Here is a 26,942-nt window from a genome sequence, read left to right as displayed (position 1 = left end):
GGAAAGGTAAAAGGGATCACAGGATAAAGAAGAGTTACAACACAAACTTCAAGAGGATGAGGGGTTGTGGGGAGAGGTTCTCAGTTGAAAAATGCAGAAGGATCTCCCTTCAGCTTTCCCAGCCTTAAATATTTAGGCTCTGCAATGGTGTCACCATTCTTTGGTAACGTCTCCCTGTGATTTGGGTCAAGACGTACAGGTTTCTCCACTGAGATTCTATTCAACAAAAAATCAGAGCTTGGGAGAGACAAGGAAGCCCCTTACCTTTCTTTCTGGCCAGTGCAATGATATCAGCCGCACTCTTGCTCATCACCTTGGTGATGTACACTGGGCAGTTTATTCGACTGGCAATGGTGATGGCACGGAAAACTGCTTCTGCTTCAAGCTGAGGGAAAAAATAAGGAAACGAGTTAAGTGCAAAAGCAGACTGAAGAAAAAATGAACTGGAGAATGTGTCATATTTCTCAACTTTTTAGCAAGAATTCTTCAGGGACTGACCCTGCATTTTCCATAGAGATGGACACAGTGCTGGGAAAGAGGGAGCTAACACAACCTCAGACACTTTGCGTTAGTAGTAACCACAGCCAGACTGGACTCACCAACGGGGTAGAGCTGCCCACACACAAATACAGCTCCCTGGCTCCCTGCACCCAAGGAAAAGTGACATTCACGCAGCTGATAGAGCTCCTCCTTACCTCCCTTCCACCTTTCTGCCTCAGACTTCTACCCTGTAGTTGGAAGGAGAACAAAGCAAGGAAACATTGCCCCAGCCTGGAGACAACTACTGAGCTCTCCCTGGCAGCTTACCCTCTGCAATCTTTACGTAAGGATGACAGTGAATGTAAAGTATTCTCAAACAGCAACTTCAGCACTATGGACTGAATTTAGCCCATAATCCATAAAAGCCTTTGAAGCATTGCCCAGTAAGTCCCCTCTGTCAGCAAGCGTAAAGGCAATCTCCTCCCAGGGAGCCATCTGGGATGTAGGCACACTAAGAAGTTGTCTTCAGACAGAGGAGCAGTTTCCCAGGGGCTCTGGAGACTCCCTTCCCCACTCATCACATTTATACCTCCTTCCCAGATGGACTCACAGTATCAACATTTTAATACCTAAAACTCCATTGTGACTGGAAATACTGACTCAATGGTACAGAAATTTCTCTCCAAGAATCATGCTAGAGATGCTGAGCAATTTAGCCCTTCCAAAACCACATGGCTTAATTCTTCACAGTTTTGCAAAATATTTTTTTCTTGAATCAGACTGTCACTTCAGGTTCTCCTAGGACTTTTATCACAACATTTGCTGTGGAAGCCCCAAACGCGGCTGCCAAAGACCAGGGAAGGAGGCAGGCCCTCTGCACCTCAGCACTGGGGCTGAGGTGGTCAGATGCACCACAGTCAAAAAGACTCAATATTCCTTTCTGGAAAGTGGAAATGCAGATTTTCCTTAGGCCCTTGTTCTCATTAAGAGGAAACAACTCAATTCTTTTAGAATAATTTAGGTGGAAGTTAAACAGCAAAATGAAAAAGTACATAAACAGTTCAATAGAAGAATGTGACCAATTAAGTTATTTTTGCCTTGGGGAGAGGTTATATAAAGATCTGCAAACCACAACAATCTCTTCAAGTTTAGCCTCAAATCCCTAGGGCCTTGTCTCTTTAGTCTTCAAGGAAAGCAGTCACTTCCCACTGCCGCCCTCCACCATCCCATTAATGGTCTGAACTGTGCACATTAAGGGACATCGACACGTCTCCACCTTTTTCTTCTCATTAAAGAAACCCTTTCCAGATGCCAGAGATGATCCTTGGCAGAGCCTGTTTTTTATTATAAGAGAGCTGCATAAAATGAGCTGCCTCGCAGCATCTTTCCATTCTCAAATTATTTGCATTTCTACCGCCTGCATTTCTACTACACATGTATCTGATGGCAGAAACGTAGATTTATATGTGGGCATGTGCATATGCATGGTATATACATACACATGCATCTTGTAGGAGGCTTTCTGCCAAAGCATTTTAATGAATGTAGTTACTCCCAAAGCCTAACCCACAAGCTGCACTGCTGATTTTTACACTCACAAGCCCTTTCTTTGTTGTCACAAATCAAATTGCAATGCTCACACTCAAAAATACATGACCTGCAGCTCCTGAGTGTAGAAGGGCACGCTCATCCCCGGACCGAGGGAACGCACCTGCTGCAGCAGCAAAAGGGTATTTCAGGCAAATCAACAGGCTGAAGGAGACCTGGACTTTTCAAGGCTTTGAATAATTCTGGAAGAGGCAGTGGGAGAAGCAGACTCTTGCCTTCCCCCACGCATCCCTTTATCATCTGCACATGCAGAAGCCAAGGTCCAATGCTCCATGCTCAACAAAACATTGCCATGAACGACAAAATGAGTGACGTCTCTTACCTCCTCGGGCCTGCTCAGGGCATGTCCCTCGGGTCCAGTGATTCCCATCTCCAGGATACGCTTTTGTTCCTGCAACACAGCAGATAAACGCTGACAACCGCTCCAGGACGGGACCCTTGCACCAGGCATCCTCTGGCAGATTAACAGCCGTATTTTCTGACTGCCCCTTTTTTGTCTGTGCAAATGCAGCTCTGTAAGCCTGCTGCTGGGGGAGCAGGACTGAAAACACTGGCTCTAAACTGGTCCCATGCCACCCCGGCGTCTGATCCACGCAGCCAGCATGGATTGTGGGGTAAGATTTGTCTCCACAGTGCGATAAGAGCGTGTTTGTGCCTTAAGCCATCGGGCTGCACCATCAGGTATCTCCTCTGCCCTCCAAAAAGTCTTATTTGACACCAAGACACCAACCCAGGGAACAGCCTTCGATCAATATATTAAAATAGTAACTATGGATATTGCCAGCCTGCAAATCTTTCTTCTCTTGCACAAGTTCCTCTCTGGCTGCAATCCATGAAGGCCTGTTACCTTCCTTAAAATCTAGCACTGCTGACACTTCACCAAACAACGTCTTGCCTTTGGCATCCTGCTTTCTGTAACACTTTTCTCCTGCAGGGTGAATCATGAAAATTACGTTTTTACAAAAGCAAAACAGTATCCTATAGTTGTGTGGGCACTGTGTCCACACCAAAAAGCCCATCTCAGGACCAATGGGGGTTTGTCAGAAAATAGACAAAAAGCTTCACTTATTTTTTAATTTAAGGTCAAGCAGTGGTATCGGAAAAAAGTTTCCATGGTACCTCCAACCCTGGCTTGCCCTGCCCACAGGGCTCTAATGAGCCGAGTTCAGCAAACATAATGTCTATGTGATACAGACAAATGTCCCCCGGAGACCAGGATGAAGTTACCGAACACACTTTACTGTGTCATCTAATAAATATTTGATCCCAGGTCCCTGAGGGTGAAAATCTCACACATTACCAACATGCTTCAGGAAATCCTGAGTGAGTTAAAATTCACATATATTTTTGCCTTCACTGCAGTCAATCAAGGCTGAAGAGACATTAATAGGAACGTATTAACCTGGCTGTGTAATTAAGAATATTTTGGATAGAAAAACATAATGTTTCATGGGCATTCTTAAAAATAGCTGTTCTAAATCATTAATGCAACAGTTCTGAACAGTACCAGTTAAAGACTTCAGACAATAAAAATTCAACAAAAAATAAAGTTATAACCATTAAAAAAAGCAAGATGGCAAAGAATGGCTACACAAAATTGGATAGGTTTGCATCTTGAAGGAAATCATAAAATCAGCTAAAATGATAAAATTACCCACTGTAAGAGGATTTGATAGTGCTGATAAGATAGAATATTTGTTTGATAAGATCAAATTTGTGTTTTCACACAGGATAGTCCTGAAAAACCTCCCTGCAGGCAGCTTTCTTTTCACTATCCAAATAAGCCTAAATAAACGCATAAGACTGATTTTATGAGACGTGGCAATGGTCAAGAAATATGTTGATGTATAACATAATTCACATTTCTTTACTACTTTTTCTTTTCCTAATAATTTTTCTGTCCTGTATGTTCATATTCCATGGCTGTATATTAAAGCTGATCAAATTAAAACGTAACTGAAACAGATTTCTATTAGAAATGCAATTCCACGAGCGCGCTTTGACTTTAATGGGGAACGTACCAAAACATCACGGGTGCCATTTGATTTGTTCCACTTTGCCACTCCTACAGTAATACCGATGACTTATGTTTCTTATTATTAATTTTCATTCTACTGGGTATTTTCTGTTGTATTAAAACTATAAATTTTATATTTTGGTCATTTTAAATCATGCTAAATTTCATGTGAAATCAGCCTTTTTTTCCCTCTTGAATCCAAATGAGGATTTTCACCTGGTTTCAGTGGGGGAAGGACACAATTGCACTGTATGTGCCTGTTGACTCCTCAGGAGTAACTTTTGAGCCCAGTGGTTATTTCAGCCAAACTTGAAGGGAAAAGGGAAAGAAGGCTCTCAAAGAGGGTAAATTCTTACCAGGCAGATAAAGGACAGAATCCCACAGACAGAAAAACAACAAAATAAACCCATATAGGCAAGAGCCCTTACACACTGCCCAACCACTCAAACGTTCACCTGAGGTTCTCTATTAACCATGACACAAGGTGGCTTCCCTAGTCTAGATCTCAAAGACAACTTGTTTTTAGCTACAGTAATTTCCCTGTCAGCTCTGCAGCCTAGTCCTGAGCGGATAAGCCAGCAGATAAAGAGCTCAGCAGATAAATCAGTCAGCTCACTCGGAGCCTCACGGACCTCAGAGGGGCTCTGTACATGTACAAGGGATCAGAGGAGGGAGACAACTCCGCAACAGCCATATGAGATTCATCTGCCACAGATGTAGAGGATCATAACAACACCCTCCCAACCCACATATTCTGTTTTATAGGGGAATCCTGGCCTCTGAAAGACCAGCAGAAGGTTTACTATCGACTGCTGTTTTTTTCTTCCGATGTGCTGTGGCACAGATCAGAGCTACGGCACACTCCAGGGTGAGGACACTACCTATGCTTGGGACCTGACCTGCAACGACTGCGCTGGGGATCCAGGTCATTTTAATGGAACGTACTGAATTTGAGCCCGGTTTTCCAGTTCTGAGAGGCATCTTCAAAGAGCATGACTTACACTTTATGCACACTTTTGAAATGTTTACAAGATCATGGTGGTTTCTTATTCTCAAACTTCAGAGATTTATGAGAATTTCTTTACTCAAAAGTAAACAGGTCTGAGAGTTTTACCACCCACTCCAAACTCACTATGCTGCTGATGCTGACAGCTGCAGCAAGAGACATTAGTACAAAGCTTCCGGGCTCCACTTTTTGTCCCCAGAATCTCTGAGCAAGGCTTTATGTTGTCCTGCTTCACTTGTCTTCCATATACAGAACAGGTCTTATTGATTCCTTCTGCCACCCCACCACATCCAGTCCTCATCTGCTGCCAAAGCAAGGAGGTGTCTGGATCGCTGCTCTACCTCACGGATGCTCTGCCAAAGCATGCAGAAGCACCTACATCCTCTCATCCCACGCTCTATGCCAGCAGTGTGTAGGGCATCAGGCTTAATTGAGGCACTTAACAGGTAGGTCCTTTCCTTCCTACCCATACTCTGACTGAAGGGTTTTACTTCTCCTCTCTTCTGTCTATTTTCTCACAAAGGGAAGGAAAAATGACAGTTCACTCACCTGAGCTATCAAGTCTCCATTTTCAGCATGCACCAGGATAACAGCTCCAAGGCTTTTTAGAAAGGTAAAGGCTTCATAAAGCTGCAGGTAGTACAAAGAAAGAAACACTGCTGAATAAGGCAACGCATCACTTAACAGACCTCTCTGTTCACCTTAGTTTTGCACCTTCCACGCTGGTAACTATCTAGGTGAATAGCAAATTATCTCCCTTTTCCACTCTCCACTTCCTATGCAGAGCCTGAGCTTCACTGCTTGGTGTTGTCTCAAACCCCCCTTACACACCAGCCAGCCCCAGGACGAGCTTCTACCCTTCTGCATGAAGACAGGGCCAGAAGTCTTGAGGAGGATTGCATCTCCCTCAGACATAGTGCCTCCCCCAGCCCCTTGCACTGCAGGGCTACTTCTACATGCCCTTCCATGGAGGCCTAAGTTTAGTGAGGAGTCTCTTTCCCCATAGTTCTAGCAAATATATAAGGGAATTACTCCTGTGGACTACAGACACTTTTAGTACAGCTAGAACACCTATTTTCTCAAGTGCAGGCATGTTGCACCACCTTCTTAGAGCAGATAGTGTCAAGCTTTCACTATCTTTGATTCTGCAATTAAAAGTTGCAATATTTTCTCTAGAGCATCCTTTTTTTTTATTGCTTTCTAAGATTCAAAACCCTTCCACACAGAAGAGAAATAGTTGATCCTATTGCTTTTACTGAAAATTTCTGAGCACACGTCTACTGAAATTCAGTTCCCTTTCCAAAAGATATTCAGCTAATGCGTTCACTGTATAAACCAGACCTCAGTAACATGGGAGCCCAGTTTTCAAACACTGAAGACAGAGTTTCTTCAGTGTCCACTTTTGCACCAGGGTACTTCAGCCAGCACTGAATGGGTTGGAATACACAACTTGCAACAGGGGCATTTGAACAAGGTAGCAGGCATTAGTCTAGCCACACATTAAACATTTTGATGTATTTCTCTTGGCAATTCCAACAGGGAGTTGAATTTAACAAGCACTGCCTCTCAGAGAATATTTATACATAATTATTTCTAAAATTCCAATTAAAACCACATGTATTGGAGGTGTAACAACAGTTATTTAAGAGACGGATAGCTATAGCTCTGGGAATAAGTAAGAAAGAAACATTTTCTCAACTGAATAAGCAAACATTATTATTACTAACAGATGCCATTGTCCATTTACAATGACCTGATACTTATGAATGGAAAAGCTGAAGAGTCTGGAATCTGTAATGAGCTCTGAACAAAGAAGCTCATTGTTATCTCCAGCCCTAATGAGAAAAGGCCACCACCCCTAAAGAGCAAGTCCACTTGGCTGTTTGCAGCAACCAAGAAACTCTTGAAACCTCAAAACTGCCACTGCCTCCAGTGCTTCATCTTTTCTTCCCTCTCTGACCTAGAGTCCTTGAAAGATAATAGCAAAATAAAGTGAGGGTAAAATCCTGAGCAGCGCTGAGTGGTTGCAATGTTGGGAGACACCAGAAAATCTTTGCAGAAAGTGAATGTCATACACTCAAAGGAACACATGTTCAACACTGCTCAGCACCAACCTTCCAGGGAGAGTTCCCCCACTGCACATCCCCCCCCAGTGCCACTCAGGTCAGTGGGAACATTCTTGTGGGATTCAGCCTTAGCAACTCCTCATGTGTTGGGAGATCACAGACAAAAGGACAGGGCACAGCAATGGGAAGCATTCAGAGCAATACCTGGCTGTCGGACATTTGGTAGAGATCTTTGTAGGCCATGTAGACTTGAAAAGAGTTCACACCTGTTCCAAGACAAAATTCAAAGATGTTGCCATGTAAGTGGATTCTTAAATTGTATTGGAACAAAAACTTTAGGGAAAATAAATCACAGAATATGTCTGGACTAGGCTTTTCACTGGCAGAAATAAAGCATGGCTCCCCAGCTGCATTACAGCTGCTAGGACTAGAAGCCTGAATCCCTCTTCTCTAAGGGAATTTGTTGGACTCTGTGGATTGCCTGTGTTCAGCCCTGGAGCAACCCAGCCACCACCACAAACGAGATTGCTTGTAGCCATATCACAGACAAGCAGTGGTGGCTAAAGCAAGCATGTGAAGTTTGTGAAGTTTAAAAAAAATGGTGTACGGTCCTGTGAATCACTGGTTCTCCTTTCAACTTTCTTTAGCTAATCTAGAAAACATTTCAGCTTGACCTGAAACTGTGCTTTTGCAATAGATAAAGTTCTAGCTAAGTTTCCCCAAAGGGCTGAAAAGCTGTAGGAACTGTCTATCTGAATTTGCATACAAACCTGTTTTTTCTTGACCCTACTGCCCAAAATGCCCAGCTTAGCTGATGGCAAACACTGGGAACGAGTGGAAGCAAAGCCTGAAACCAGTTACAAGGGCAGCTCACCATACCTCTCCTTCCACCTTCCAAAAATGGAAGGATTTATGATGGCAGTCATACAAAACCATGGAGGATGACAGCTCCAAATTTTAGAAATCAGTGAGAAATGCTAGTGTTGAGTGTTGATTGCCAAGAACCAACTGTATTCAAATGCTACAAGTTTTGCTATTTATTTCAAAGATTGGATTATTTACACAGCTTCGTATTCTCATGGACTGGGAATTCCAAACATCTTCTGTTCTTATTTTCTGTACTTACGAATTCATATTAGTTTAGAAATTTGCCCTACTCTTTAGTCTACTGACAACATCCCCACTTTGGTACAGGGACTGGTCTCAGAGTTTTCTAGCTTAAAAGAAAAGCAAATTCTAAGCTGTCTAAGCCATGTATGCTGCATTTCAAAACAGCTGTCATGAAAACTGTGCTTCCTGGGGCAAGAGGAAAAAGACAGATATCTGTTCATGTTATTCATGTTATCTACACAAAATGAATAACCCTCTCTGATGAAGATACAACTTCTTCATGAGTCTAGAATGAGCAAATATGTCCTCAGGCATAGGCTCTTCACAGGCACACATAGAATTTGTTTATTCACATTTACAAGACTAAAATACCCTAGGATACATGAGGGATAAAACCTTGAAATGATCCCTGGTATTATGTCTTCCTGCCAAGTCCAGGCAGCTCAGGAAGAAACACAAAGCGGGAGCTGGCCCCTCCTTGCTGGCTTCCATACTGAGCAAATCCAGCCTGGGCCATGGAGCCCCGTCAGGCTGTGCGCCTGTCCTTTTCTTCCTATTTCTCAAGTTCCCAGAAAACACGCATATCCTTTACTAACTGCAATCCCTCAGTCTGTTTCTCTTTACACAGTCTCAAAGTACTCAGTATGTTCCTGCTTTAAAACCTTTAAGCTTGACCACGTCTTCCCTGGAGCCAATTCACGCCTGCAGTCCTGTCTCCCCTCTGACTGATCTCCACAGCAGCCAGCACATCTTCCCGACCTGCCTTGGAGGAAAGCTCTGGTTTCTCTTCATAAGCCCAGCCAGTGTCTCAGATGTCAGCTGCACCTGGAGCCACCTTTCTGCACGGGTGACCATGCACATGTGAAAGAGAGACGTGTCAAGGCTGGTCCAAGCCATGCCAACTATTCCCAGTGATGGCACAGGATTGAATCCTCTTGTACGCATTTCTCTGTAAGCAAAGAGCTGGGTTACCTATTGCTCTCCCTTACCCACTGGGATCTAGCCAAAGGTAACTAATTTAATCACAATCCCACAGAAGATAAGGCAGCTTTCTCTGGGTATGGTGGCTGGAAGACATACATTGACCCAAGTAATACATATCCTCTTCCTTTTTCTCATATTGCCTTTTATCTTCTTAGGCACTTCTCTGACTTTGGTAAAATGACTAGGGGTTTTGCTCCCACATATGTTAATATTCTCCCTAAAGCCGATGGGGGTAGAAGGGACCCCAGCCGGGATCCTGCCACGAGATCCTGAGCCTGTCCCTTACCAACAGCTTCCACAATGCAGAAGCAGAGTTCTCCCATCTAAATGCACATCCACACCCTCAGATACCAAATGACATACACACTAAGTGGAAGGGCATCTAAAGGGCTGCCTTTACAGCTAACAGGAGAGACAGTTTGAACCATCCTGCCTTGCAAAGAGAGTACTTTTACAAGATACCAAGATAAAACAACACCTATTTACAAGTACAGCTATCCAAGATCAGGCTCTTTGCCTAATGCCTTGGTCTGCTGGCTCAATCTATTCAATGGAAATATTTTCAAAAGCCACAACAACAATCAACATTTGGTTCTACAAAATATCCAGGCCCTTCCAAAGGCTGTCTCTCTTTAAATTAGCTTTTTATTGATTTAAAACTGATTAATTATCCAATTATACCTCATGACAAGGCACCTCAACAGCAGCTCTGTGAGCTCCCCCATTATTCATGCCACGACTGCATTAGGCACACACAGCACTGAAACGTGATCAGCTGAGCCCTGTTCTTCGACTAACCCATCCACCAGACAATCAGCCGACAACAAATTCAACCCAGATTCCCAGCTGATGAAAACCAGTGTCACTCCATTGACATCAAGTCTATTTGCACCAGCTGGCTCAAATGTTTCCAATTATCAGCAGATATTATCCATTAATTTGAAATATTTCCTATTGTGCTTGTGCTTTCACACTCGCCCTTACCTCGTGTCTCCTAACACGAGAGTAATTCGCATTGACTGCCTGAGACATACTGCAGCATCCATGAGAACAAAGATGACCGCCTAATGCTATCTCCACCAAAGAGGCCACCAAGGGCCCCAACACACATCCTGGTTCAGGAACGGACAAACAGGTTCCTGCTTCCCCTGAAGACTTGAAAGGCAGGTCAGATTTACATTGAAAACTCACGTTGCGATAGCTGGAGAAAACTATTAACCTAACTGTCTGCACCAGGCTTTTAACGTGAGCCCTCAGGCAAATTTGGGAGTGCTGAGCCATCTGTGATCCAGAAGCTCTGGAAAATAGTCTCTAACCTTTGAAACAAGGCACACTTGAGAGTACAGTCAGCTAATGCACAGCAGCAGCTCAGCCACGTTAACACTGATAGTGGGGAAACAGCACAGATTTGGCACCCTCGGTGTTGACAGATGTCAGCACCTTGTAAAAATCACCTATATTATAAAGACCTATGTAAGCCCAGCTGCAGTTCCTCTAAATTATGTGCAATCTTGCTGATTGAAGGGTTCTGCTGCCTAAAATCTGGTTTTATAGCACATGTACTGCTAGCATGCTGTGATACAGGATAAATTCCCCTGGGTGACTGCATGTCCATAGTATCTCAGCAAACAAATGCTCACTCAAAATTAGGATTTTGCTTTGTTTTTCTACTTTGATAATACATCTCTCTATAAAAAGAATCTTTCCAATCTAAATCATCAGGAGCACTACACCTTACAAAGGATGCTGCATACACATACTACTTAATGGGTTTAAATTGAAAGTGGGGAGATTTAGGTTAGATATCAGGAAGAAGTTCTTCACAGAGAGGGTGGTGGAGCATTGGAACAGGTTGCCCAAAGAAGCTGTGGATGCCCCATCCCTGGCCTTCTTCAAGGCCAGGCTGGATGAGGCTTTGAGCAACCTGGTCCAGTGGAAGGTGTCCCTGCCCATGGCAGGGGGGTTGGAACTAGATGGTCTTTAAGGTCCCTTCCAACCCAAACCGTTCTATGATCCTATGATTCTCAACACAAGGGTCATTCTGATTTACCCATGGAAACTAAATACCATTTCAGATACTTCCTAATTAATATCCATGCATTTTTAAGGAAAGTATCAAGTGAAAAATACTTGAAAAAAATACGTCTCTGGACAAAAAAATCCATGCCGTTAGGCAGAATTTTAAGGAACTAGGTCAAAATTATTCTTATTTTCTGAAGGCTAGATTCAATTACCCACACATATGTATCTGGTGCCACCGAGATACCCTCCATATATGCAACTGCCACACTGACTATGGAAAAGGATTTATGCAAGGTTTCATCTCAGCTATTCTGAAGTGGTAGCTGGAGTCCAGATCAGGTAACCTACAGCATCTCACATGATAGTAGACCAGTTAATCAAACAGAAGCAAGCCTGTAAGTGTCTTAAACAGATTCCTAAATAAGTGACCTGTTTTTTCAAAGTCCTGAAACAAGGCATCTTCTAGTAACTTCAGGAAAAGCCACTGGAGACCAAGCACGTGAGAAAATCAGGACATTTTTTCAATATTAGGTACCTAAGTTTAGCATTGCTTTTTTCTGATAACTTAGACCTATTTTAAAAATATACACGTTTTATATTTTAAAAAAAATCTAATCTCACAAGTAAATTATGCTAAGCCATTGCTGAGAAATGAGATCTAGCCTGTGATGGCAGTTCCTCAGGCACAGGTCCTTTTTATTTGGGCTTAATTTGAAGCAGCTAAATGGGCAAACTCAAGTCTAGTTAAAATCTGAACTGCTAACTTTAAATGCCTCATTCTCTCCATTCATGAAATAGAGGAACTAAGGTGACTGGGCTAATTACCCTAAATGCTGGCCCCTGAGTTTTATCTTAAAATAAAACCTACGTATGCAATGTCTGAGCCTGTTTCCACACGTACAAGCAAGCATAAAGTGATACATCTGTATCTGACAACACACGCATCTTAATTTTCCATGCCTGTACTGGAGTAAACCTACTCTCTCCCTCAGCCTCGTTGCTGACTAGCACTAATGCACAAAGTTTTAGGTCCCTTTTATACAGCAGCGAGTGAATACAAAAGTTCGAAGTAGTGCAGAACCTTGGGCCACGTAACCATCACCTGTGCATTTCTGTTCTGGATGATGCATTCATTAAAATACTTCAAAATTTCACCTCCACATGGTATTTAAAAATAAAATTAAAAATAAAATCTACTAATTTTCACTGACTAACCTTTGTCTTGCACCAGTATTTCCAGCTCTTCTCGAATCCCATCATACCAGCTGGTGATGTCCACATGCAGAGAGTAATCACAACAGGATTTGGTGTCAGCTGCCTCATGCCACTTCTCAAAGGAGGTCAATAAACTCGATCCAGGTTCTGGAAGCACGTGGTCAACTGAAAAGGAGGTTCAGTGTGTCACCCGGACAGCATGCACAGTATTCAGATTTCCTCGGTGCCTGTGAGCACTTCCAGCATCTCAGGCATCACCTTGGAGGCAGCTTGTGTGCAGACCATAACGTGGGGATGTTAGCCAGGTCCTGCAGGTACAGCAGACTTTGTGGACAGTATATACTAAAGCTGAGTCTGGCAGCCTGGTTGTACAGCATCAGCAGACACACAGTGGGAGACCAAAACATCTCACAGTTTAGGGAACAGTTGTTTTTCCCTTTACTGCTCTGTAAGAGGCCGCAAGTTCTGGACTTACCTGTATTTATCGTCTGATGTGCCCACTTCTATGTACTTCATAGCAAACATTATTATTAACCAGTGCCTCACAGTCACTGAACTGGCCCACTCTGCCTTACCAATACACCAGTGGAGATGTCAAATGCTTTCTCAGCAGCCAGAACTGGGAATACAGCCAAAGGACTGAACAGAGATGATGTAGGGTAAAAACACTCAGCCACACTATCAGGCAGACTGAGCATGCTGCAACTATGCATCTTCACCATGCATCTTCAACTATGTATCTCAAGGCTTCTGGCATCTGATGATGCCACAATGATTACTGACATAAAGACGTGACTCCTTATGCATATATACTTATCTTTGCAGGGCTAGGTCAAAAGTAATTATGGAAACAAAGCAAGATGGGCTTACCAGTGGCATTTCCAAACATAACACTGCATGGGAAGCCTCAACTGAAGAACATACACTGAGAAGATTATTAACAAAATACATGAACAGCAGTGCATTTTGTGCTTATTGCCAGAGATCCTTTCAGCTGATACTTGCTGCTGAACATAGGTAATAGATTACACCACTGCGCAAAAAAAGCCACATTCCAGTTCAGTGGGAGTAAAACCGCATTGGGCAGCTCCTCTGCACAAGGAAGCAATGACAATTTATGTCACATGAAATGCTGCCTCACCAATGGCCAAGCCCTAGCAGGAAAGAGCTAAATCTTATCCTGCCATCTGATAAACAGAAGAAGGGTCTGTAACAACTAGAAACACTTCTCCCTTCCACCAAGAAAGATGTTCCTCCAGGACGTCTCTGGTAAGGACTTCCTCAGTTCCTGGTGCCAATTACGAGCTCATAAATAAGCATCTTGTTATTTCCAAAGCCCCTGAAATGTCTCTAGTTGGGAGCAGTAGATCTTTGGCAGATATTCTGTGCCATACATTTACAGCACTACCTTGTATTTCAAAAATACTAGAGTAGGTATATTATCCCCCAGTGCTTGTTCTACATTTCAGAGGGAAATCCAAGAGGCAATTCCCCATGATGCTGTTTCTGTCCGAGGGTAGGTTCATCTGCAGGCCAGCCCTGGGTGACAATGACAAACGGATCTCCAACACAGTGCCCAGAAATTTGAAGATTCATTGCAAAAGATCTGATAATCGGTATGGAGCCTCCTGCAGCTATCCCCATCTATGGTCCATGAGCTTCAGGCTGGGGTGAGAAGAGTTAGTATTGCTAGTACTCACTGATCATGGTGGTGCCCCCTGCTAGTGCTGCTTTTGTGCCTTGATAGAAGTCATCGACAGCAGTCATTCCTTGGTACGGCTTCTGTAGGTAAGTGTTGACATCTATTCCCCCAGGAATAACCATGCGGCCGTTAGCCTCTATGGTCTTGACTCCTCCAGGAACAATCAGATTCTCTCCTATTTGCCTAGGCAGCAATGAAAGCCAGTATTATTTTACTTATACAAAGATGCACAGGTAATAGAAGCTATTTGAGGCACACAAGGGAGAGAAACCTAGGGGCCATACTGAAAGCACTGGGATTCCAAAGGGAAGGTGAAGCTCAAACACCCACTCTGGCCGCTTCGCATGCCACTGGCAAAACAAAGCATCCTTGAGCCTGCCTAGCTGGACCTTTTGCTCGGGTTGCTCTGCATTGCTCTGGTGGGCAATAAGGAAGCTGTAATGCACCAGCATTAAAAACTGATTATTTTTTTAATATGATTCAGGGTGAGACTTAACTGTCCTATCTTTAAATAATTACAAATACCTACAGTTAATACTCCTTGGGGGCTCTGGTTTTGTATATTAAGCTCTTAAATTAAAAGAGAAGAACACAGATCAACTACGACAGCAAGCTGGAATTGTAAATAAATGGCAGACACACAAAGCACATCAAAAAGGAGTTATAATTACTTTGTAATCAAGCAATGCAAGTTTATCCTTACAAGAAATGTAAATATGCTAAGATACAGAAATACGTTTTTAAGAAACCCGAACACCTCTCATCTAACATGTCACACATTCTTCATCCTCCTCTTCCAGTTAAAACTCTGTGAAAGATTCTACATAACTGTGTATAAAAAAATGCTAATTAACTGTTGCCACCTTTTCCCTTCAGTCCTTCAAAACAGGGTATTTATTCTTTACAATTAAAGATATTAATCTGTACCCCAAAATTATATCAAGCAAACTTCAGATACTTAGAATCAAAATACTTTTAGTGTTCATGGACAAAACTGCGAGTAAATTAACCTTTAACTTTTAAAGCCACATTACAATTTTATCGTCTGCTTTGCATGGTGCCAAACAGGAAAAGGTATGGGTCTGTGTGGAAACCATGTCTCTGCACTGTTACACCGCAATATATTTGGGCTTAGAGATAACTATATGTTATTTTAAGTTCATTTAGTTTATCTCGTTTTATATTCACATGGTCCTTGTCTTAATTTCCTTTAGTCTGGGATAAAATAACATGTATCCCCAGCTAAACAAATACCCCAGACATCTGACCTGATGAATCTGTTTCTCCCATATTAAAATGCAACTCCCACCTACAGAGCAAAACACAGCGACTGATTAACAGCCAATCGCAACAAGCTAGAACAGAAAATGTATATAGCTGTTAATTAAAACCAGTGAAAAACACAGGGATAATTATTCACACTGGAACTTGGCCAAACCGCCAGAGTTAATAAATAGCCCCAAGAGGTCAAGAATTTGTTTCATATACTATGCAAAAATGTCACCTCCAGCAGCTTGGCTCCCCCAGTTCTCCGGGTTTTGGCCGGAGGGAAGCAAAGCCATTCGGTTAGCAAACTCCCCGCCAGCATCCCAAGCTGGGTCTCAGCTGCTCGGCTCTGAACAAATCCAAAAGGGCTTACTCGGGAGAGCTGATAATACCACGTTTTGAAGCCGTACAACTCCACGTCTGGCGCCTAATAGTCATCAACATGTACAGCACCGGGAGCATGTCACAACCTGTTCACAGCTGTGCAGAGCGCTAATGATACCGTGACAAACAGGGACCTGATACGTATGCAAAAGCCAGCAGCAGCCCAGCACATCCTATTGCCCAAATAAGTCACAAGAAGCTTCTCTGCTGTTAAAATGTGACTTGCAGAGGCATACCATAAGGCACTCCAACCCCTGAGCAGATTGAACACTTGCACCCAGTTAGGTAGCATCACAGATAATAATGGTGTTGCGCTATTTTTTGTCAGTTGAATCCACTCCCAAGATTTTAATTAGAACAATCTTAAATCTTTGTACAGTGTTTGGGTCGCTAAAATACTTAACTGGGAAAAAAAAATTACAATGATCAATCTCCTTTAAATATGGCTAAGATGGAATTGCACTTCCGAGGACTACCACACCTTCTGAAAACAGTAATAAAGAAAACCTACACAAAAGTATAAAAGCAAACAATTTTTATTTTCTTCCACAATCAGTATCTACCGGTTCCCTATTCAAGAAGATACATATCCTAACGAAGTGAAAGAATGCTAAACATGTAATGAAGTTTTTTGATGTCTCACTGCTCATTATTTTCAATGTATGAGTGAGAAACAGCTTATGTGGCAATGGCTGAAGTCATCCAAGCTGAAGTGACACAGGACCAAATGGCCTTCATGGATCCTGCTGCTCTATTACTTGTCAGGAGCCTGTCTCATCTCTTCCACTGGCATCAAGACTAAGGCTGGGAGAAGGCCGATCTTCACTGGCATTCAAGTTAATTTTTATTCTGACTCATGAGAACACAGAGTAAGAGATGTGACAGGTTTCCTAAACTGCTCACTTGTTAATGCAAAGTGTATGTTAATAAGAATGGGGTTCAGTTACTTGTGGGTGAAAAAAAATACAATAGTGCAGAAAACTGTATTCTAGACTCTGTATAAATGATTGAGCTGGTTTTCTAGAAACCAGCAACTAGAAAACTCAGAAAGCTGATGCTGTCTTCTGTCTTTAGTTGAACAAGCTGATAAATTCTGTCATGCACTAGCTGATTAAAGCACAGTAGAAACAGCAGGCTTCAAGTCTCCACTTCTGCCTACCAAGCCCAGATGTCTTTTAGACACCTGAGGCTCCCTTTAAAAGGGCTCATCACCTGCCCAGCTCTGGAGACCTCGTTCTCAGTCACCCATCCTGCATACTTGTTAGTCTCCAGCCTGGAGAGACCCAACACTTGCCCTTGGCAGGGGCAGAGCAGGGGACAGCAGGCAGCAGACTGTGACCTGCCACTTGGCATGGAGACCAGAGCTCATTTTCTCATGGGAGTAACAGAGACAGAATAGATGCAGGCAAAAGCTATTATTTACATGCCAGTGGCAATTTAAATCACTAGATATCTAAATTACTATTTAGATTCTGGAGAACTGCCTCTCATCTGCCATCTGAGTGTGCAGGGCTTGAATTACAGCTAGGAAAAATCCATATGCACCACTGCTCCCTTGTACCTAGGGAGACAGTAGGGAAAAGCACCTACCATACTCCAAACTATAGCTAATCTTCAAACACATTCAAGTTTTATCTACATTCCTCTCTGCAGGACAATCTGCAGGCACCTAAGCCTTAAAAGACCTTACTTCACTTCATTAGTCTGCAAGAGAAACCCAACTCTCTATTTTCTAATCAGTTTCCACTTCAGAAAATGAACCAAGATCTTTTCTATCCTAGCAAAACCAGGACACTATTGCCTATCTGGGCGGAGTGGTTTGCTGTCTGCTCCTTCTGTGGAAAAAAAAGCACTATTATCTGCAGAATCTGCAGCTGGAGAGTTAGGGCATCAACTGAAACGTGGATGCCTGAGGTTCAAGGTCTTGCTCCCAAGAATCTTGAGCAACATTTACAGTGTTTATGAAACACTGGCTCAGGTTGCCCAGGGAGGTGGTAGATGCCTCATTCCTGGAAACTTTCAAGGTCAGGTTGGACAGGGCTCTGAGCAACCTGGTCTAGTTGAAGATGTCCCTGCTCATTGCAGCGGGGCTGAACTAGATGACCTTTAAAGGTCCCTTCCAACCCACACTATTCTATGATTCCATGATTACAACTATGTTAAATATTCAGACACAATGGCCAGTTCCAGCTGGAGAAACTAAATGAGACCAATCACAGAAAATATAGCGCTTTCTTTGACTGCAGAATTTATCATCTGAGCACAATTAGAACCCAAGCCCATCTCACACCAGGCTGCCCTCACAAATTAACTGCTATTTCAGAGCAAGTTTTCTTGCACAGTTTACAAAGAAAAATCTTGGGTCATCTAAATCCAGGAAATCAGTCACAACTTGGAGTGTTGGACAGTAAACTTACCTCTTTGGGCAAAGATAAAGGCATTTTTAAAATTAAGATCTTCCCTGTATATTCATTATTAATCCTAGCTATCTTGGGCAGCTGATACACTTTCTGGAGGTATGGATCCACACGTGGATTTCAGAGGGAGACGATAGACTTAACATGGGCAGCTGAAAAGTTGGCATTTCTAACCTGGTTACCAAGTACCATGACATTTCTGGCCAAGAATTCACAGCAGGTTCTGACTCAGCATCTCATGCACTCAGATGTTAAATCAGTTGTGATGCTTCCAAGTGTTACTAGGAAATTTGCATCTGAACAAAGGAACAGAAAAACTCAACTAAAATACACATTAGAAAGAGCACAACTTGGTTGATTGTTGCTATTAGAAAAAAAAGATACATGTTCAAAATTTTGTCTTCTCCACTTCTGAAATGCAAATAACACTACAACTGCAAAGGCAGAGTGAAGTACTAAAAAGAAAACTGTACAGTCCATGCATAAAAGTGTTCATGATTTTTACTATCATAATAACCTGAATCATGAATAATGTAAGTAGCCACAGATATATGAAGAATGGGACTTTTAATCTGATGATAGCTTCTCACAGTAAGAAGCTCTGAAAACAAGTAGGTAATGAATTATTTACCAGATAGCCATAATTATGTTTCTGAGCATTAAATTGTAGCCTCTGGAGACCAAGGTTGTTTGGTCACTAGTGAAAATGTTTAGCAATCAAGCAAAAGGCTATCATCCTCGTGTATATCAGAGTGCTTGTACACACTACGAAACTTTGCAAAACTAGAGATCCCCATCTCCACGAAGTCAAGGTAGAAGCCACATGAACAGACATCTCCGTTACTGGTTCCCAGGCTATCATTAACACGTATTTCATGTTTTTCACTTAAGAAATACCTTCCCAGTTCCTATATTTTATATCTTGATAAATCAGTAGCATTTTCTTTCTGTGTGAAGATTTAAGATCATATACCTTTTCTAAGCAAGAAAAGGGACATCTGAGCAATGCATAACAATGTCGGCCAACAGAACATGCTGTGCTTTAGCGTTCACCCACAGGGCGACTGAGACGGAGTAGGTCCCCATTAGCACTGCGTAACGTGAGGCTGATTTCTGTGCTGTACAATCCTTTACAGCAGGGCTGCATTCGCCCTGATTAGACGTGGGGAAAACAGCTGTAATAAGCCTTCTGTCATACATGGACCCAGAAAATATCCATTGTCTTTACCATTACTTCTTGCACTGAAAATGCCTACTTGCCTTGACTATTTTGGAAGAAACTAGGAAAGAACTTACTGAAAAGCAAATACCTTCAACTTACAGTAATTTTCTAGTTATCTAAGTAAAGATAAATTGGCAGAATTTCATAATTAAACACTCCCATATTATGGTCCCAAATCTACAGGTAACCAAGATGGCTGGCTGCAAGTTTTCAGGTCAGCAGCATCAAGAAATCACAGTAGTCTATACTAACAGGCATGCAAAAAAATTTCAGTATTGTAAAAAACCAACTTTATAAGTCCATCTTCAAGGTATATGTCTGCATAGAAGGAGTGGTCATCATTGATAATTCGTCCACCTTTAATGAGTAGCCGGTCACTCTGGGGGGGGAAAAAAAGGAAGAAATGTGGGTTTGTTGAAATAAACATACATCATAATGTATTGATGATACCAAATAGGTTTATATTATATAGAAAGCTATTCATATCAAAGCACTTACATTATATAAAAGCCTATGTCATAGGTTCAGGTGGGTACATAGACAGTGGAAAGGAAAACCATAGTTTCACTGAGTGTTTACTTCTGATTTATGGGACATGAGGCCTCACGGTCTTTCTTCTTCAAAGAACCTTTACTGCACATGGGAACACTTGAAATCCTGCTACACCCCCTTTTTAACGCCATTTTACTGTACGAAAGCCAAAAATGGAAAAGATGCCACCAGAATAAACTGCCCCAACACTGGAATGGCCAAAATGAGCTCAGCTGGGACACTCGGCACCCCTGGGAAGGGTAAGAGGAAATGGGAAGGGGCAAGGAAGGGTAAGGTCAGGAGAGGCTGCCAAGCTCTGTGATGCAGAAATTCCTGCCCAAGGAAGCTGTTTTAAGCAATGTCAGCTCAGCAGGGTCAACTCAGCTGCTCCCCCGAGGCTGGCAAGGGACATGGCCCACAGCTTGCACCTCCCACACTGTGTTACCGACGAGCAACAGAAATCTAGTTTCTAGTGGGCATGAAGAATGGATTGTTGTCTAATTGGTGATACCTGCTAATTACCTAGGGGCACTCTGTATTGAGATTCCCCAGGTCGCATCTCACTCACTCCATGAATGAGGATGGGAGTCCAGCCTCCAAAATTTGGTTTACCTGAAATATCATATGAACAGCAGAGAGGGCTACTGCCTCCTGCTATTTTCTGAAGTGCCAGAAGCAAACATTCTTTCCAGTTCAAATATCAAGTCTGCTGGGGCTCTGTTCACAACAATCATCTGTTTCCATTTTTCTCTATTCAAATGGTTACAGTCCTGTTCTCAAAAAGTACGTTTTACAGAAAACAAATTTTACCACTGCTTATTCCTGAGAACCAATATTTGAACTCCCTCACTGAAGAAGTCACACTGGAAATGCCAGCACTCTACCACCTACCCAGACACAGGGAAAGTTGTAACTTCAGCACATAATGCTTTTGGAAAGACTTGCCAAGTGCCTGTGAATGCTGGAAAACTCTAAAGAAGTCAGAACCTTCTTTTCCTATTCACATATATAAAAAGCCATTTATTCTAAATTATTTCCTTGGCTCACTAAACAATAACTCAGAATCTCCATTTTTTTCCATGTTTTATACTCCTCGCTCCAGACTCAATTCTTGGTTTAATTACAGGATGACTCATGCCTATAAACCAGGCTTGTCCCAAGTTCTGAGTTTAGAAAACAATTAAACAAGTTGGTATATCTCCTATGTCATCTATAAAACCAGGGCAACGGTACAGACCTCCTAAAAATGTACTGATTAAAAAGTGCTAAGTCAGAGCTAAGGGTGTTACAACAACTTTTGTTCAACGTAACTTCTCAGCTGTAAGTAGCATATTTACTTTTCAGCTTGTATTTGAACATTTTGCAGGTTCAAAGCCACTACAGCCTTCCGTATCATTCTCGAAAAGGAAAAAGGGAGAGACAGATATTTTAAGGGAAGAAAGAAGGGGGGAAAAGACAAGAGTATGCACACAGAAGGGCTGAGGCTTTTCTCCAAATGCTGCAGCAGAGTGATGGCCAAGTCTCGGAACTACAATGAAATATGTCCCAAGGACCTGTCTCAGATGTTGGTACCCCTGTTAAAGGATGGAAACGAATGCAAGTCCTCAGCCTGGAATTTCCCAGAGCAGGCTCCCTGTTTTCCCCTCAGCCTCTCTACTATTGCTTGCAATTGCAGGACTTGTGAACCAGCAGCCTGAATGGTAACAAGTTACTCTGCCACGTGCTGGCAGTTGCATCTCCTCACCATGATGATTTACTACACGGCCTGCTGACCCACAGAGCCCACCATCTTGAGAGCTCTTTTTAAGCACATTCGATTGTCTTCCTAAACATCAATGCTGTCCAACTACAAGAGGCAAGAGCTTATTGATACCGGCAGGGAACGCTACCAGAGCACTGCATCTGTCACTGCTAATGAGTCAAAACTCTGCATGCTCATCAAGATGTTCTACATTTCATTCCTTTCAAAACAGGAGAAGATGCATAACAAATACAAGCAAAGGTAACAGGCCAGGAAAATAAAACTGGAAAATAAAAAACAGACTAAAATAAAGCAGAAGTACAATCCCAGAAAGTTAATTGCAGACATAAGGATTTTATACGGTTTTATATAGAAATACATGAATATAAGTGGCAAAACTAGGTATTAGAATAATCTGAAACTAAAAAGGATACAAATCCAGTTTCAAGAAAGCACACCAATTATGTGAGTCATCCATTAAATTAAGCCTCACTTACAGTTTATAAAAGATGACTGAATGTTTAGCTACAAAGTCTCGCCTTCTTCAGAATTTTGGAGGGTCTAAGGAATTCTGGTGAAGAAAGAAAAGTGCACTTTATGGAGACTTTCAATATTTTAATTCTTGACACCTTCCTGCTCAGAAGAAAATACAAATGTTTCAAAATTATTACAAAAGGGAGCAGGTCCTGCACCTGAGCTGGCCGGTGGCTAAGGTTGCCCCCAGCCAGGAATAGGAAGCCCTAGGGGATGAGGCTGCCAGAAAAAAATACAAATCTAGATCTCCCCAGGTAGTCTGCCAGGCCAGCAGGGATGGTGCCGTGGAGCCCTGCCCAGCTTTCATCAGGATCTTATAGATGTGCATACATCTCTGACACACATTTCCATTGCAGCAAATTCAGAAGAAAAAGGGTTTTGTTGGATTTGTCCCAGCCAGCTTGAGCTGTCAGGGTGTCTGTAGGCCACGCTATGGATTGCTGCAAGCCAGGAGCACAAGCAAAGCAGGGTACCTTTACACGGATGGTGCTGCTGGGCACAAGCAACCCAGGTGGGTTTCGGTGCCATGTGGACACCCCAGCAGCACGCTGCGCCCAAGCAAACAGGTGCTGCCTCCTACACTCTGCTCCCAAGCAAACAGGTGCTGCCTCCTACACCCTGCTCCAGACCAGGGTTGGCTTGTCCCAGGCTGAAGCAATGCTTCCAAACCCCTGTGTGCAACTGTGGACATGGATGTGCTTCCATAAACACACTGAAAAAAACGACACAAACATCACTGAATAGCAGGGAGGTATGGGTTGATGTTGACAAGCAATTTGCTGCATACTTCATGAAATAAACTTTCATACAAACCTTTGGTCAGCATGTGAATATTCATGCCCTACCACAGCCTAAGCACAGGATTCGGGCACCGGTACAGCCCGGGTCTGAAGGCAAAGGGATGCTGCCACCCCGCACTGCTGCCATGGCCTCCGAGAGCAACACAGGGAATGATTAATCACACAGCACTGGCCCCTATTTCCCCTTCCTAGCTGTAACCCCCTCCAGGCACAACACTTTTTGCCCAGCTCTCAGATGTACCCTCAGCCAGCATGACTCTGGGTGCTCCCCCAACGCAAACAATGTACTCATTGCTCAGCTCAGAGGGTGACAATAGTGTAAGCCTTTATCGGGTGGCTTGCCACCTTTCCATTCAGCTAACCGAGTTCTCAGTCATTGGTGCCCTGCCTGCTGAGCCCTAAGGGCTCCATACCAAGTTTTCCATGCACTGCCTGGCACAAGCAGCTGTCAGTCCAGCTCTTCCTGGTGCAAGCCAAGGGAAGCTGCTGGGACCCTCTCCTCCCTCCAGCCTGCCAAGGACAGACAGCAGAACACAGCAAAACGGAGAGGGGGTATTATATTGAACATGTAAACTGAGCAATTCATTAGGTGCCATGATTCAAGGGGAAAAAAACCCTCCTCTCATTGACATGGGAGGTGTGGAAAAGCACTACTGTAAATCCATGCCATTGCTCAGCATTCACTGCGGGGTGTGGGAGGCAAGGTGCTTCTCCTCCACCCATCGCTGCTGTCACGATGCGACCGCATCAATGCAATGCTGTTTGCTTCCGGGTCTCATGCCTGGCTATGACACAGCATCAGCACAGCGACGATGCTTATCTTCTGTTTCCCTGCAGCTCCATTTTACAAGCGCTCCGGCACCTCCCGGCTCAGCTTGCTGACAAGTATGATACAGCCATACCTATTATTCCCAGCTCTTCACCTTCAAACCCTGCACATTGCTTTCCTGCCTTTGCTAATCGGGGTCTACCTTCTCCTGCTTAATCTGGCAGCAAAGCCACAGAGCTTAGTCTGTGACATGACAGCAATTTTCATGGCAGCAGAAGGAGATGCCACAAACTCAGCATCATTTGCTGCAGGAGGAGGGGCCGTCTGCTCAGATGTGAGGCGGTGGCTTTCGCTCCCTTACAACTATTGTTTGCCTTATAGTAAGAGCAACACAAAACATCTGTAAGCTGGTGACTGCACAATTTGGACGAATCGACTGTTTTGATGGGTGTTTTAAATCAGCTCGGCCCAGCTCCTGTGAAGCGTGTCCACATTTTCACACACTCCCAACAGTACAAGGCCAGCACAGACAAGCAGTGACTGCATCAACCTGCCGGATGGTGAGCCTGAGCCCTGCTGTGGTCCCCAGTTCTGCAGTGGGCTCAGCACAACTACAGGTGAGGTCAAATTCCTTTGGTAAGTACATCACTCTGCTCTGGGTTATTTGAAAATATCATCCAAATGTCAGATTCAAATGTTAGACCAGGAACAGTTGCAAAGAAATTTAAAATTAGACTTTTTTTTCATTCACCTACTCCACTCAGAGCTAGAGGTATCTAAAATATTACAAGAAAATTAAAATATATTTTTTACACATGCAGTTCTCAATCTGTTTCTGAAACTACTAAAAATCACAGTATCAGAAGAAAAAAAAACCTGCTATCTTCTGATACAGCTTTTACTAAATAAATATTATTTCAAGCTGGTGCAGCATGTCAAAACACAGTGCAGTACAATTTATAGAAACCACACACCTCTCTACAGCACCAACACCTATGGTACTGCACCTGCAGGCACCTTTCAAAGAAAAACCACACCTCTATTGCACAAGATGGAGCCTGAAAATAAAAAAAGAAGAAAGAATCTTCCATTATCTGTTCTAGCCATACAAAAAGATTCAAAGAGGTTTCAGGAGTGTTTTCATCAGAGAGCAGCATCTGCCCAGACTGCAATTCTGATATATGCTATTATGTTCTTCCTTTTCTTCCATGAATGGAAATCTACCTATTGCATCTTCAGCTCTAAATCAAGTAAATCATGTCTTTTTAACTATTTACAGTTTTCTTTACAATTTAACTGCAATGAAATTCACAGAACATACCCAGCATATGAGTTTAAGCACTGCTTCATTCCTGGATTGGGACTTTTATGACTGCTGCATTGCAGCCGTTGCCAACAGAAAAAGTCTTTGCAACACTTAGAGCCCCAGGTTTTTCCAGAACTAAAGGAGGAAGAAACACTCAGCAGCAATTTCATCCTTTGCGTAAGGCCTTACTAGAATATACCATTGTCCTTGCATCTCCAGAGCAACAATGGCTGTATTCTCTAAAATCCAGATCAGTCAATGGCCCTGAAGATGACTAAGGATTTTATTCTAAATAGCCATTTGAAAACAGTTAAAATTCCAAATCCACCTGTATTTTCAGTTCTCTGCTTATAAATGTGCATGGTTTAAAAGACATTAGATTAAACAAAACAGGCATAAGAAGGCATTAGGCTATGTTACCACACTTGCAGCCAAGGCATTCATCTTTTCTTTTTTAGCATTTGAGAATCCTTTGTTGCTAAGGCTTTAAAAAGGCTGCTGAGAGTTAGAAAAGACACAGCATCCACAATTTAGAGGGAAGGTTCAAAAGCTACAGGCTGAAGTGTATTCTCCTCGATTATCCAAATCTCCACCAGAAGACTATTTGCAAGGAGGCACTTTCTCAAAGGCAAAAGTCTCAGTGGCAGACAATGGAGGGAGACACTCTGAGCTCTTCTGTGCTTCTGTGCATTCCTCCTTGCCATAATATATAACAGATTTAAAAGATTCTGCTTTGTAGATATATTTGCTTGTCTGCTGTCAGAGCTCGTCAGATTCAGACCCAGTTGTGATACAATACAGTTAAAGTACCTTGCTTTTATCAAAGTACCTACAAATAAGGAACATTTTTAAACCCAATGGCAAAGAAAGAAAGACATCCTTCCCAAGAGAAATTCTTGCTTAAAATCCTTTCATAAGGATCAAAGACCTATAAATGGGATTTCATGAAGTACTGTCTGCTTATACAAGATCTGCTTTTAATCAGTGGTATTCTTCCTTTTGAATTCTTTTGAATTTCACGTCTAGGTTACCCTCCATAGGAAGTAATTTTTAGCTAGGGTGATCCCTGAATCAGCTCAGGGAATTGCTTGTAAAACATTGTATCCTTGAGGCATCATTTCCAATAGGCCACTAATGGAGAATCCTGCTTTTAAGGTCCTTTTCTTAACAAATGCACTCCAGTATAGACAATTCATTTAGGCAGGATTATGTTGACTGCAGTAATGCTGTATCTTGGTCTGTAGCCAATATATTCATTCATCTTTATTCATTTAAAAGATCTGATGTTCTTTTGTTTCCCCTTTGGAGACCTGACTTCTATTCAGCTAGCAATTTCATTCCTTAATCATACAGTCTAAAAGGGCTACTCCTACAGCTACTAACTCCATGGGGATTTCCTCACTGTAAATGTCATCTCTGCTTTGCTTTGAGAAGGGAAGCACAACAAACATCCTACTGATGACAATATTCATTGTCATCAGCAGGGGTTTCACCTAAGTATGGGCTGGAGGGTTGAACCCTCCATTGTGTGTCATTACAGCCAACTCTTGGGTAATACCCCGGTTATGTCAGTTAGAGCTGATCTTAAAACCTCAGCAAGCCATTCATAGGAAAGGTTAAACTTGGGGAAAAATTAACAGCCGTTTACAACACAGCTGGCTGCTGTGTGCCACTGACCTGAAGTCGAGTTTTATCTAAATCCTAGTCAGAAACCTGCATTTGGTTACTTGGACACATCACCCTTGACACCAGTCATTGTTGA

At 42.7% G+C, this 26,942-nt stretch overlaps 1 protein-coding gene across 1 annotated transcript in view; it reads right to left on the bottom strand.

Moving 5' to 3' along the window:
- Positions 1-19,926, bottom strand: part of DPYSL3 (dihydropyrimidinase-like 3) — a 33,785-nt gene extending 13,859 nt beyond the window's left edge. The window contains exons 1-7 of the mRNA XM_010158971.1: positions 19,790-19,926; positions 14,209-14,393; positions 12,509-12,673; positions 7,382-7,443; positions 5,661-5,741; positions 2,411-2,479; positions 265-385 (exon numbers count right to left, since the gene is read on the bottom strand). Coding sequence (XP_010157273.1) covers positions 265-385; positions 2,411-2,479; positions 5,661-5,741; positions 7,382-7,443; positions 12,509-12,673; positions 14,209-14,393; positions 19,790-19,926 — 820 coding nt within the window. The remainder of the gene's footprint in view (positions 1-264; positions 386-2,410; positions 2,480-5,660; positions 5,742-7,381; positions 7,444-12,508; positions 12,674-14,208; positions 14,394-19,789) is intronic.
- Positions 19,927-26,942: the final 7,016 nt, after the last annotated feature.

The sequence above is a fragment of the Eurypyga helias genome, unplaced genomic scaffold, assembly GCF_000690775.1.
Source record: "Eurypyga helias isolate BGI_N326 unplaced genomic scaffold, ASM69077v1 scaffold31549, whole genome shotgun sequence".
Taxonomy (NCBI): domain Eukaryota; kingdom Metazoa; phylum Chordata; class Aves; order Eurypygiformes; family Eurypygidae; genus Eurypyga; species Eurypyga helias.
Note: the sequence above shows the minus strand (reverse complement) of the source record. Positions and strands in the feature narration are given on the sequence as shown.